At 40.7% G+C, this 14,739-nt stretch overlaps 1 protein-coding gene across 1 annotated transcript; it reads right to left on the reverse strand.

The window, feature by feature from the left end:
* Positions 1-1,844: 1,844 nt before the first annotated feature.
* fzd5 (frizzled class receptor 5) lies at positions 1,845-6,684 on the reverse strand. The gene has a single exon (XM_026145673.1). The coding sequence runs from the start codon at positions 6,004-6,006 to the stop codon at positions 4,282-4,284; it is 1,725 nt and encodes a 574-aa protein (XP_026001458.1). The 5' UTR covers positions 6,007-6,684; the 3' UTR covers positions 1,845-4,281.
* Between the last annotated feature and the right edge of the window lie 8,055 nt (positions 6,685-14,739).

The raw sequence follows: 14,739 nt of genomic DNA on the forward strand, positions 1-14,739 counted from the left end.
ATTGAGCCTGACTTCCCAGAGTTCAGTTTAAACACTGTGTTATAGCCGAATATTAGAAAAACACAACATGCGCCATTCATTAACCTTAGCTGGCATTATGATATCTAAATCAAAAACAGCCCACAGTTGTGAGGGAATCAGAGAATCGCTCCTATTGTAATTCCTTGGTTTTTACAGACATGCAGCTGCACGTCTCTTAACAGGTACTAGAAGCTATGAACACATCACTCCAATTTTAGCCAACTTACATTGGCTCCCTGTTAAATATGTAGATTTTAAAATTCTTTTGTTCACTTTTAAAATTATAAATAATTTGGTGCCCAGCTATCTTTCCGAACTCCTCCATTTGTACAATCCCAATAGAGCACTTAAGATCATCCAATCAGATGCTCCTAGCACAACCTAGGTGTGACCGAGCCTTTGCAACGGTAGCACCCAGACTCTGGAATAACCTCCCTGTTCATATTCGTACTGCTGAGTCTATCCAGTCTTTTAAATCATGTCTTAAAACATATCTTTGTACTTTGGTTTTTGATTCTAACTAGTTGGCTGTTATCTGGCTTGTTCTGCTGTCACCTATGGTTTCCTGCCCTGTTTTCTTATTGTTTTAATTGTCTCATGCTTTCACTGACTGTGAAGCACTATGGTCAACTTTGTTGTTTTTAATATGTGCTATATAAATACATTTTGATTTGATTCTAACCGTTACACAGAACGCAAGCAGTCCAAAGTAGAGCTGATACTTCGCACTAGGAGTACACTGAGAAACAGGTGTGGCTACATGGTTGAATTGTAAACCAGTTTAAGCAGTTTATCTACTTTTTTTTTTAAGGAAGCAGTTCAAATTGTAAACATATATATGAGGCTCTTTTTGTCAGTGGTGAAATTGAAACAAGTTTTTCTTAGTTGAGTTAGATAAATCATTCTGATTGCATAAATATCTAAAGATCATATGAAAGCACTTGTTTTCTGCAAATTTCTGTTAACTGTACTGCAAGTATAGGCAAAAGTTTGTTAAATGCATCTTTTGAATCTATCCTTTGTTGCTTTCAGTGGCATAACAATATACACTCACTTGACACTAAAGTACTACTACCAGGTTGGACCCTTTTGTCTTTAGAACTGTCTGAATTCCATATAGCAAAGATTCAACAAGGTGCTGGAAACATTCTTCAGAAATTTTGGTCCATGTTGACATGACAGCATCACAGGGTTGCTGTAGATGTCAGCTGAACATCCATGATGTGAATCTCCTGTACCACCGCATCCCAAAGGTGCTCTGTTGGACTGACATCCAGTGACTGTGGAGGCCATTTGATTACCGTGATGTGATGTTCAACAAACCAGTTCTGAGATTTGATTTTTGTGATGTGGTGTGGGATAAGATGGATTTGCTCATCAGCAATACTCAGGCTGCAGCATTTAAACAATGCTCAGTTGACAGTAAAGGACCCAAAGTGTGCCAAGAAAATACATTTCTCACACTATTACACCACCAGCAGCCTGAACCTCTTATACAAGGCAGGACTGATCCATGCTTTCATGTTTATGTTCTGACCCTACTATCCTAATTTTGCAATTGTCCAATTTTGGTAATCCATATAAATCATAACCTCAGTTTCCTGTTCTTAGCTGACAGCAGTGATACCTGGTGTGGTCTTCTGCCAGTGTAGCCCATCTCCTACAAGGTTGAAAGCTGCTCTTCTGCACACCTTGGCTGTAATGAGCAGTTATGGAAATTACTGTTGCTTTAAACTGTAGGTGGTCTTGACCATGTCTACATGCCTAAATGCTTTCAGTGTGTGTAACAGGACTGTGTGCATATTGAAAGTGAACAGATAGAATTCATACAATAGTAGATTTATTTATACAATAGCAAGTATCTTGCTTTTAGTCAGCTGATAGCTTCCTGGATTATTTAAAGACAGACATTCCCGTCAACTGTATTGTCTCTAAAGTTATTTTCACCCCCCAAAAAGTACCTGATTATACGTTGAATACTGTTGTAACACTGTATCTAAGCCACATCAAACCACACATGGTTTACTTCCAACACATTGGACTTCATTATTTTTCTGTTAAATTCTAATGTCCCTCAGGTCAAGTGCTGCATTTTCAGCTTGCTATCAGTAACAATTACTCACATACATCTGATATTTACATATGTCTGGCTGAAGGAATGAATGAAGAATGAATAGGTGTCTTGTTGTGACGTTTAACGATGTAGGGTGGTGCTACAATGTGACAACACATTCCAAGAGATCAGCAATCTATTCAAGGAAACCCTCTTGCAAGAAGTAGGTGAGACTTCGTAGAATAGTTGTGTATTTCCACAAATTTGTCATAAACAGGGCAGCAAATGGTTACACATCCACTATACTGCCATTATTAGTGAATGCAAGAACTTCCAAATCAGGTTACTGAACAACTAATTTCTTCCTAGTTGAACTTTGCGCTCTCGTGCGCACTCTTCAGCAGTCAGTTAATGTTTTAGGGCTTCATACACAGTCAAAAAGCAGTGCACAACGTTCAAGATCCAACACTTTTAATTCCATAACATGAATCAAAATCTACAGTATTTTATCAACGTCCTTTGAGGAGGTCTGTCAATGTAAAAACTGAAAAAACCCCAACATGTACTCTTTAATCTACACATCAGTTTTAGGAGCATTTCTTTTTTTTGGCATTCATCATCACTCATACAATCATTTCCTTCACACACATCAGACTAATAAATTAGAGCTATCTAGCATGTGGGACACACGGTAATCTAAACAACACAAATGACCATCAACAATGAATGGAAATATTACAGAACGTCACAGGTCCAGTCAGTTCTGCATTAGCGCTGCAGCACTCTGCACTGAGACGGATTTCATGTTGTACTCGTCCACCGTCATTCATTTTGTTGTCTTTAGCACTCTCTGTCTCTCTTTCCCATCCCCACCCTCCACACACGCACACTTTTCTGGGTAAACTGTACACCGTGCAGTGAGTGTGACTTCTGAAAGTCAGTTTTTATCAAGTTGTCAAACAGATAACTTACATTAGACCACAGATCCATTCAACATAGGAGGGTTTGGTTCTTACTTACATGAGAAAAACTCAAAATACAGGTACATTCTAAGTTCCTCAGTTAATTAACTATTAAGCAAAAGAGCTTTTAAATTGTGACATTGTTCAAAAAGAAGATTTTTCAAAGTGCTTGTTTTCTTCATCCAGCAGTCCAAATCCCAAACAGAACAAGATAAATAACAACCTGGGAAAATTTAAATTGTTACTTTTTACTTCTACAGATTTAAACTATGGATTAAACTATGTCTTGGTTATTTGTTAAACGTGGCTAGTTCAGTTTTCCAGAGTCTAAGGTGACCTTTACTGTACAGAGTCTAACCCTAACATCTGTTTGTTCTGGCAAAATACTGCTATAAAAATCACTTTGTGGTTCTCAAAGTGAGGTCCAAGGACCTCTAGAGGTCACTGAGCTGAGGTCAGGGCACCACAGAATAATCATTAATTGGTCATTTATGCTATTAATGTTTTTCAACAGCTACGAACAAAATTCAGATGGGTCTGTGGTCTAATGTTCATCTGTTGGGGGTGATGTGGGGGGTGAGCAGGTCCCCTTTGAACCAGCAGATGGGGCTGAAGTTTCATCCTGTATCTTTAACATAAACATTGTGCATTGGTTCACAATACATGAACAAAACTAGATTCCCCCCCACAGAAACTTTAGTGATTTAACGAGACAGTTAAAATGAGAAAAAGACTTTCAAAGAATTTCATCTCTGGTTTTGGGAAAAAGCAACATAATAAGGACCTTTTCCCACCTTCAGTTTGTAACCATACAAAACAATTCACTCAGACACTGACATACTACAGCACATTTATACACGAGTGTATACAGCTCAAATCTGATTTGTTTTTCTGGCGTCTTACACTTACGATTGTGGCAGTGGCATCAGCTGGTTAGAAACTAAATATATGGCATGTTATCTTTTTTTTTTTAAACACCAAATATTTGTACAATATATACATAAATAAATATGTGTTTTTTTCTCTCTCTCTGTCAGTGCTCAGGATGAGGAGAAGCATGTGGGACTCCATTATGGATCCATTTAACTCAAAGGTTAGTTCCTCAGTGACAGTCAAGTTCAGTCAAAGGTTTGAGCTCTACGTCCAAGGAAAGCAGTTCTAGCTCACAGTTCTGATATATGTCCACAATCCCAGTCTGTGTTTGGATACTGGGAGATGTGGCTGTACACGAGTCCTCTTAAAAGCTCATATATGAGGCGGAACAGCTTTATGGTAGATCCCTGATGTCAGCCCAGTTCCAGTATGTCCAGTTAAAGCAGTACTGGCCTCACTGTACATGGAGGGTGGAGCGGTGGCTTTCTGTGGCCAACAGGGACAGCATCGAGCCACAAACCTCCTCCAGGACTCTAAAGTTTTTCCCGACCAAATCCAGACTCCTGAGGTGATGCCCACCACTAAGCACATGAAATATTTGAGCATGAAGACGGCGTAGTCCGGGCCTAGTCCCAAGCGCTGGCGTTCGGACGGGCAGAGGCAGGCCAAAGCTCGCTCCCAGCCAGGCCGGTAGTGCTGCTCATACACCAGGCAGGCCACCACAATAGTGGCGGGGACAGTGTACAGCACCGTAAAGAGCCCGATGCGAATCATCAGCCGCTCCAGTTTGTCCGTCTTGGTGCCACCTTGCTTGATGATGCTCCTGATGCGGAACAGAGAAACAAAGCCGGCGAGTAAGAAAAGCGATCCGGTGAAGAGGTAAACCACAAGAGGTGCGAGCACAAATCCCCTCAGATTCTCCAGACTCTGGTTCCCCACATAGCAGATTCCAGCCACAGGGTCCCCGTCCACAGAGCTGAGAGCCAGCACCACGATGGTCTTGACGCTGGGGATGAGCCAAGCGGCGAGGTGGAAATACTGTGAGTATCCCGCGATGGCCTCGCTGCCCCACTTCATCCCTGCGGCCAGAAACCAGGTGAAGGACAGCACCACCCACCAGATGGAGCTGGCCATGCCGAAGAAGTACACCAGCAAGAAGACGAGGGTGCAGAGAGCGGGGCCGTTGGTGTCATAGAGGATGTGCAGGTGGTCGCCGCTGGCGCCACACGCCACTCGCTCGTGACCTGCCACCAGCCGGATGATGTAACCCAAGGAGACAAAGAGGTAGCAGGCAGCCAGGAAGATGATGGGCCTCTCTGGGTACTTGAAGCGTTCCATGTCAATGAGAAAGGTGGCAACGGTTGTCAAGGTGGAGATGAAGCACAGCACCGACCACAGTCCCACCCAGAAGCTAGTAAAGGCGTGCTCATCTGGCGAGAAGAAAGGCAGGTGGCAGGGCTGGGCGCAGTTGAGCTGTGGGCCAGTCTGGACCCGGCCATACAGGCTGTGAGACTCCCTCATGATGGGGATCAGCGGCTCTCTGCAGCGGCACTCCCTGTCGCACTGCGGGGGGCTCGGCGGTCTAGTCCTGCCCTTAGGGGTGGGCTTGGGGAACGGGGGAGCCAGGGTGGTGGTCTCGCTGCTGTTCTGGTCCATGCACAGGGTCTCGTCCCCTAGCTGTGGCAGCTGCTCACAGCTCATCCTCTCGGGCCACTCAAAGCCATACTGACTCATGAGAGGCGAGCAGCCCCGTTTGGCTCGTTCACACACCGAGCGGCAGGGTGGGAGCGGCTTGCGGTAGTCTGGCAGGCAGATTGGTGTGTACATGCTGCACAGGAAGAAGAGTAAGTCCGGGGAGCAGCGGATCCGGACCAGGGGCCAGAACTGGTGGACCTCCAGGCCCACCTCTTCCTGGGTGTCGTGGTTAAACTGATTGGGCATGTGGGTCAGGTTGTAACCAATGCCCCGACACATGGGCACAGTTATGGGCTCACACACCAGATCCTTAGAAGCACCTAATGTGAAGCCAGGGGAGTGGAGGAGCAGCAGCAGCAGCATTATGAGGGGCCACGGCATGTGTCTCACTGTAGATGCCATAAATAAATATTAAAATTCACAACGATTCATTTGGAGTCATTTAACGAAGAAATCTAATACAAGAGTCCTTTTACTGCATGGTCATCTCAGAAACCTGACTGAGAACTTTCTTCTTCTGGTGAATAAATCTGGACATAAACAGCCTCTTAATGGTTAAAGCATAAGCTGAAGTCTGACGGTAAATCCAGTTGATCCTGCGAGCAGCTGTCAATCATTCACCAGAGCTCCTGCAATCATTACGGAGAAAGTTCATCTCCGGCTGTCACGTTCCACTAAATTTAACATTTTGTTGTTGTTGTCGTTGTTGTTTTTTTGTTTTTGTTTTTACACCGTTTCCTTCCGATAATTCACAGACGCCAGAAAAAGTGGCATCATGAAGTAGAAAATGTCCGTGACAACGTGAACAAACACAGAGCAAAGAGCGGTTCTCCGGTGTACGACAAACGTGTGGCTGTCTCCAGCGCACGAAGCTCGGTGCGTAAAATCCACTTGTCGTGTCCTCTCGGGCTGGTTTATTCCGTCAGCAGCATTATTTTCAAACTTTTAAAAGTGTCCCCTCTGCCGCACCTGTTGCACTTCTCTAGGAGGGAAAACGAAATAAAACACGAGAATAATCCGCAAATGTTCTTCAGGGTAAAAACTTATTAGTGCAGCAGCGCGTGTCAGCCTCGCGCACTGAGCCCGAGGACGGAATAAAGTCCGTTTGAAACTGCAGCACCTCCTCACCGCGCCGAGGGTCTGCTGCATTCAAGGCTGTCGGAAATGTCACAATTTCTCCTTGAACACACCTTTCGAGTTTCTTCTTACTTGAAATGAAACAAAATCGGGTATTTCTGCCAAGCAAAGTCAGTACGGTGTCCGATTTTTATTACAGAAATGTGTTTTCAATTTTTAGACATTTTTATGTGTATAAAGTACTCCATTTAATAAAAACAAATACAAAATGAAAGAAGAAAAATAAAATTAGGTTACAAGGTTACAATTTTTGTGAAGTAGCTGCTACACACTGATTCTCGATATTGAATGGACTATTTTTAAGGGTATTTTTGTCGCCTGTCTATTATTATGCAGTTAAAAAACGTTCTTCTTGGCCAGGTTTTTATAATGAGGCAAAAACCTGTATTTCAGTGCTTTGTTTGGTCTCTAGTAAAACCCTAAAAGCACTCAGTTTTTCTTTTACAAATGAAAACGTTCTTTATATAAAGAAAACGCACACGTTGGCTTTATTTACGTATTTATTTATTAGTAAAATGTGAACTCCTTTATTTGTGTTTCCTTTTGTAGCGCAGCTCAACAAAGCGCCTGTGCGGTTAGAGCGCATGTTTGGGATTGTCCCCAGTATCGAGCAGCACATGAACGCATCAGTGAGTCATATTTATGACTTCCTGCATTAGGGGCTGGAGTTTACCGGGAGAGCTTGAAGGTATCAGATGATGGATAAGGTCTCTCCACCCACTCACACCTCCACCACAGGACCACACACACACACGCACTAAACGGACTTCTCCATTCATTTTCAGTGAAGCAGACACGTGCATTATAATCCACGAGGTTCATGCTTTATTATTATTATTATTATTATTATTATTATTATTGAATGCTCCTCCGTTTTGTTGACTTTGTTGTCATTCATTGCTTGTTTTTTCCTGACAAAACTGTAATTCTTGATATGTTTTTAATAAATATAAGTAAACTTTATATTTATTGTTGCTGTCAGTCACTTCTGTTTAGTCATTCTGTTTCCATTTATCAGAACTCACAGTTACACATATAATGTATTTAATATCATATGGCAATAAGAAAAACAAAACAGACACCAGGTTATAGTCAATAAATGATGAAATTCTCATTAATAGTTTGGCTTTTTGATGGTTTAGCATCCATTAAACTGTTTACACATTTAACTGTTATTGTTTGGAGTTGAGCATGTCATTTTTTTTATTTTCATTTTTTGTCTTGTCCTTTGTTACATATAATTATTTTTTGTTGTTCAGGTGTAATAACAGGTCTTTTGTTTACGGCCTGTTGTTCACTCCTTGCTTGGTCTACTTATGCTGAACATGCCATTAACTGTAAATGATGCACCGAAACAAGAACAACAAGAATTTACTGATCATTATTATTATTCATTTATTTTACCATGTTACAATGGACCCATATTTACCTTCCTCCCTGCCGCCATACTAAGGTGAAATTTACCCTAAAAGGACTTTTCAATCTGCACAGCTTACAATACCCGGCAACAGTGTTTAGTGTAGCAGTGTGTTTCAGTATTTCTTCATTTCTTTCCATTAATCAAAGAACAAAAATCAGTGTATGAGACAGTTTTCAAGGTGTATCTAGGGATGGATGCTTTAATTGCCTCCATACAAAGCTAAAGACGGTTAGGAGAGTGGAGCTGTCCTCTGCCGTGTGAGTTAAACAAAGTCTGCTTTATTTGGAGTTAATGAAATTAGAAGCCTTTTCTTGTCAAATAGACCAAATTGAATCACTGACCTGTTTAAACTCCAACGCCGACTGATGTTCAGGTCTCCTCACATGGCAGCACTGGGCCTTGATTAGATCTCAGAAATCATGTTGACGGAGATTTGCATGAACCTTGCATCCACGATGCACTGATCAGAGCAGACACATGAAGAATGATGTAAATGGTGCAAGTATAAAGGACACTGTTTGGAAGGAAGAAAAAATAAACACTATTAAAGTTTTTTTTTTAAGCTGTTATATTGTTACAGAGTTGTTACAGTATGTTTGGATCTTTTTCAGTCTTTTAATATAAATAACAATTTAATCTATATTTGCTTTATTAAATTAAATATCCTTTTTTAAATTGCCATCAGTTTCACACATGATGCAGTGTATCCACATCATCGCCTCAAGGTCACAATAGTAACATAAAAAATAATAATAATTTTTTAGTGAACCTATTGAAAGAATTTTTGTTCATTCTGCCGCGAAGTAAAATCAGTTCCTCATATTTGAAAGTTAAAACAAAGCAGAGCAGTTTTACTGAAGCTGATAGCAACAATGTAAGTTCTACTTTAAAAGGGGAAAACTCTGTGCGCCTGCTTAAGCAAGATAGTAATTCTAAACTGGGATCGTGGAGTACTGGACAGTTTTTTTGAAACCTGGAGTTATGGACAGGTTTCCTTGGTTATCAGAGCAGCATGCACGTGGGTGTGTAAGGGAGTGTAGGTTGCCAGCTAAGGTCTGAGAAATGCTCGCAATGAACGCACTGATATCTAAATGAAGTGGTAAAAAAAATCAGTTGTGCTCGATAGCAGATCTCCTAACGCTGCTCTCTCTCTGTAGCCACACTGTACAAAGGTCACAGCTCTGGCTGGGGGACAAAGGTTTCCAAAGGTGCGTTTGTGTGTTTTTGTGTGTGTGTGTGTGTGTGTGTGTGTGTGTGTGTGTGTGTGTGTGTGTGTGTGTGTGTGTGTGTTCAGCATATCAGCTGAGACGAGTCTTTCTGATTTACCCCTCCTCGGCTCACACTGATAGATTAAAGCAAACAATGAGGAGTTCATATGTAAAGCTGGCAAGGCATCAATCTGTCACGTATACCAAAGCACACACACAGACACACAAACATATGCATGTGATTACTTGTGCCAGTTGTGTTTGCCTAAGATTTAAGGGAGAACACACGGAGACGTGACCTGCATCACTAGATGTTCAGGTAACCACAACACACACACATCTGTACTTGTTTCACCCGCGAGGACTCTCAGTGCTTCCCACAGCCTGCTGAAGAATTTCTGTCCACAAGACAAAATTAATGTCTATTTAAGTGACTGCAATGAGGATCTCTAAGGTTGCTGTTCGATGCCATGCATCCAAAGCAGTACTTCATATGTTGCTTAGCTTGGCTTTGTATTCCTTAACCACAGTTTTCAAAGTAACCAGTGTTTTCCAAAAACATATCTGTATGATGAACAGCTAAAGTGAGGGAAACAATTCTTTGATCATCTGCTTAAAGTTTGCTCCCTTATAAAGAAATTCTCTAACAATCCTCTAATAATAAGTATTTGATTGGCTATGTGCACATGTGGCACACAGATTACAATCAGTCAGTCAGTTGATCAATTGCACATACTCCAGATCAAAATTCTTTTGTGTATAAAACACACCTGTCCACAGAGCCAACTTCTTCCACTGAAGAATCTCTCCACCACCATTGGCAAGATCAGAGAGCTGTCAAAGGATGTCGGGGACAAGATCGTAGACCTGTACAAGGCTGGCATGAGCTACGAGACCATCAGCAAGAAGCTTGATGAGAAAGTGACAACTGTCAGTGGGATTATCGGAAATGGAAGAAATGTAAAATGACCATCAATGCAAGATCTTGGCCCATGGGGTGAGGATGATCATGAGAAAGGTGGTGGTACCACAGTCACCAAGAACACCACCGGTAACACTCTCATTAATGGCACCATCAACTACTAAGTCATGTTTTGCTTGGGAATCAAGCAAACATGTAAATCAATTTATATTTTTTATGTAATGAGTTCTTTATGGATGTTTGGTTGATGTTCTCCATTAAAATGAAACAAGCATAAAAACAGGGGGTTCATTTCTTTCTAAGTGTACAAACTTCAGCAGGGGATCAAATGATGATTTTCCCAACTGTATGATCTATACTTGGTGCAGGGACCGAGCCTCAGGTCCCAGGAAATGTGTAATGACAGTGGGTGGGTTAGTGGATGCGAGGTGTTTTCAAGGAAGTATAAAAGGTGTTAAAGCCTTTACACATGTTCTCACTTTCTTCGTCTTCTTTTGTTTAACAACAACTGGATCAGCTGATCATCGCTTGATGTCAACTTTTTTTCTCAATGTGATTTTTCTGAAAACTATCGTTTTTTGTTGCATAAATGCAATGCTTTTGATCTATATATATATATATATATATATATATGTGTGTGTGTGTGTGTGTGTGTGTGTGTGTGTGTGTGTGTGTGTGTAGATATAGATATATGACAAGTTTCCATCAGAAAAATATGGAATTTCGTGACATTTTTTTTGTAAAGGCCTTTAAGCTAAAAACCTATGATAGCTAATCTGTTTTGTTTTTTTTGCTAATTCTTGTCTACAAATGTCACTTGCCAAGGACTGTAGCCATTGTGCATTTAATGATTAATTGTCTGTCTGCCTGTCCATGAATATAACCAACAATCAGTCCAATGTTTTTGTATGAACAGCAACAAGAACAAAATAACACAATCACCAGATTCATGGCGAGCCAGCAAGCAAACTGCTGTTATGTCTCTGTTACACAAGACGCAGATGCATTTTTGACATAATCTTTAATATGTCGACCGTTAATTTGGTTTATATTTGGTTTATTATCTTTAAAGAAAGACAGTCTATTGTTCTGTAAAATCTGCAAGGAGCTTGCACTTCATACCTCATAGACACAATTTTTAAGCTATTTTATCCAACTCGTTGTTTCCCCAAATCTTTAGAATTAGTTGGAAATTGCAAAGCTAGCGAATAATCCACATAACAGACCTTATAGAATAAGTTGCAATCAGCTGGAATTGTCTTTCAAAACCAATTCCCCAACAGTTTGGCAGCTCATGAAACCTCTTCTGCCTGGCTTGTCACTGGTTTGTTGAAGGCGTTCAATAAAAAAAACAACAACAAAAAAACATCTCATTAAGGATTTAAGTAGAAAACAGTGGATCTACCCTTTAACCTTGGTAAAAGCACACTGACAATCAGAGGCCTGCTGAAAGCGTCGATGTGGCCAAACGAGCGTCTGAACAACCAGGTCACTGGGAACACTGGGGCCCTGCCAGCTTTTGTGTAGCGGCTCGATAAATGTCGAGGGGGGGTACTGTGTATGTGTGCGTGTCAAAGCCATGCACTCTCCACTCATGTTGGGAGAGCAGAGGCCCGGTCCTTCCTCCTCTGTGACCGTTGTCCACATTCCCCCTCCTCCTCCTCCTCGTCCTCTTTTCCTCCTTAAACTGTCTTTTGTTTTCATTTTCGTTGGCATTTCTGCTCCGTCGTTGTTCAGTCCACTAAATGAGTCTTGACTGGCTCGCAGGCCACTGGAGAAGCACAAAGGACTTCGTTCTACTCGCTACAGTTGATCCATTGTGGGCGTCCTACAATGCACTAATTGGCGATGACAATTAAGCACGGTCGACACTCAGCTTCAATTTGCCCACTGCTCGACATACATCAGAGGCAAATGAGTCAGCCTCTGAGCTCCCAGCTCTCTCACACAATATCCATGTTCACTCTAGCAGGTTTACATGCACCTTTATTCACATGGATCTTGTTTTCTCTCAGCTCAGCTTGAGGCTGAGCTCATAATCTGATCATCGGCTGCAAACTGACACGTTATCGTTTTTCACCTCAGCAAACTGTGAATTAATTTGGAAATTGTTCACGTCACACGGCGCTTTTCGGCACATGGAGATGATCCACGTGTCACAATCTGTGAATCTTGTGCTCTCATTAAACTATTGCTCTGTAAAAAGAGTTTTATCTCCTGAGACTTTGGATGAAATACTCAAATGTGGTACTAAACTCAGCTGCCAATGCAGTGCGCAGTGTGAGAATACAGGCATCTAACATCTGGTTTAAGTTAAAGTTCAACAAATTAAATAATCCCAGTTTTAGGTTGCATTGTTTTCTACCTTATATGGAGTACAATAAGTCAGCTCAGTGAATCCTCCCTTAGTTATGCTGCAATAGACGTAGGCTGCCGGGGGATTCCCATGATGCATTGAGTTTTTCCTTTCCAGTCACCTTTCTCACTCACTATGTATTAACAGACCTCTCTGCATTGAATCATATCTGTTATTAACCTCTGTCTCTCTTCCACAGCACGTCTTTTATCCTGTCTTCCTTCTCTCACCCCAACCAATCACAGCAGATGGCCCCGCCCCTCCCTGAGCCTGGTTCTGCCGGAGGTTTCTTCCTGTTAAAAGGGAGTTTTTCCTTCCCACTGTCGCCGAAGTGCTTGCTCATAGGGGGTCATATGATTGTTGGGTTTTTCCTCTGTATCTATGAAGCGCCTTGGGGCGACTTTTGTTGTGATTTGGCGCTATATAAATAAAATTGAAATAAATTGAATTGAATTTCCAGTTTAAATGTTCTGCCCCACAAGATCTCTTTTCCACAAAGTACTGGTTTCCAATCTCTATCCCATCATGTTACCCCTCACACACCCCACACAAAAACAGATTATTGCAGGTTCGCAAAAGCTTTCAGTATCATGGCACCAGAAAAAATTCCTGGCCCAAATTTGGAATCATTCGTCGACAGGGTCTACTGCATGAAATTTGCAATTTCACAGGGAAAAATGTGCAATTATTTCATGATTTTCATTCCGGTAGAAGTTATCCTAACATCTCCTGTGTAACATTTTGTTGTGGGGTATTTCTGAGAAGACAGAACGTAGTCAAGGACTACGTTGGTGCAAAAGACATAGGATAGTCACAAGGTTAATTTGAAGGGTCGTGAGATGGTTATGATATAGAAGTTATGCTATAGACATTCACAGGTCACTTCATCAGTTAGACCCTACTAGTACTGGGTAGGACCAGTTTTACTTTCAAAGCAGTCTTAATTCTTTGTTGCATAAATTCAAAATGCTGGGAAGGTTCCTCTGAGAATTTCTGTCCATGTTGACATGATGATATCACACAGTTGCTGCAGATCTATGATGTAAATCTCCTGTTCGACCACAGTGAAGTCACTGTCATTCTCAAACTGTGACATAGTCATGTCATGTATTTACTCCAAAGTTCATTTTCACTGAAGATATACTAATGCACAGCTTCATTATCCATGGATGTATCTTAACACATTCTGAGAACAACCATATCTTTGTAAAAAATACTGTTAGCAGTTATCTTCAAGTATGACCCTTGAAGCCACACATTGATATTAAAGCCATATTAATGTCTACTGGAGGCAGGTGATGACAGGCATGACTTATGAACACATGATTTCAATCTTGCTGCATAAATACTTAAGGCATATTTGCATTTCATGTAATTTACATATTAGCAAATGTGTTCAGCATGTTTGCACACTGTATATTTATTCAGATGACTAGTAGGATACCTCTCTTTGTTTTAACAAAAAGTGTTTGCCCTCGAATTGTTTCAAGTTCCACTTTTTGTCAGTTTCCAATATTAACATCTTCTCAGACTTGTCTTTCTCCTTTCTAAAGAAAAAAAAATCAGATTGATGTCAGTAAATCAAAACTTTGCCTTCTTGCAATGAGATGACTGATTAATAAATTACCAAGTAAAAAATCAAGTCTACACTCTAATAAATAAAACATTGGTTCAAATAAAAAAAACATGTTAACGTTTTCCACTAGAATTTTTGAGTTAAGCCAACTTCTGGCAGAATAGCATTAATTCAAAGCAATATTTTTGAGTATGGTGAAGTAGCTTTTTTGGCCACAATTAAAAACATTCTTAAGTAAAATTAACTTAATAATTTTCGACTAGAACACAAAAATTTAAGTTGATCCAACGTGAATTTTATGTATAGTGAAGTTACTTTTTGGCCACAATTAAAAACATTCTTAAGTAAAATTAACTTAATAATTTTCGACTAGAACACAAAAATTTAAGTTCATCCAACGTGAATTTTATGTATAGTGAAGTTACTTTTTGGCCACAAAAAAAAACACATTCTGAGTAACATGAACTTAATAATTGTCAACAAATACACAGGAATTTAAGTTGATCCAAGATTATA

The sequence above is a fragment of the Astatotilapia calliptera genome, chromosome 16, assembly GCF_900246225.1.
Source record: "Astatotilapia calliptera chromosome 16, fAstCal1.2, whole genome shotgun sequence".
Classification (NCBI taxonomy): Eukaryota; Metazoa; Chordata; class Actinopteri; order Cichliformes; family Cichlidae; genus Astatotilapia; species Astatotilapia calliptera.

Bases quoted from the DNA above. Each gene is read 5' to 3' on its own strand.
- fzd5 (XM_026145673.1), bottom strand. From the start codon at position 6,006: ATGGCATCTACAGTGAGACACATGCCGTGGCCCCTCATAATGCTGCTG.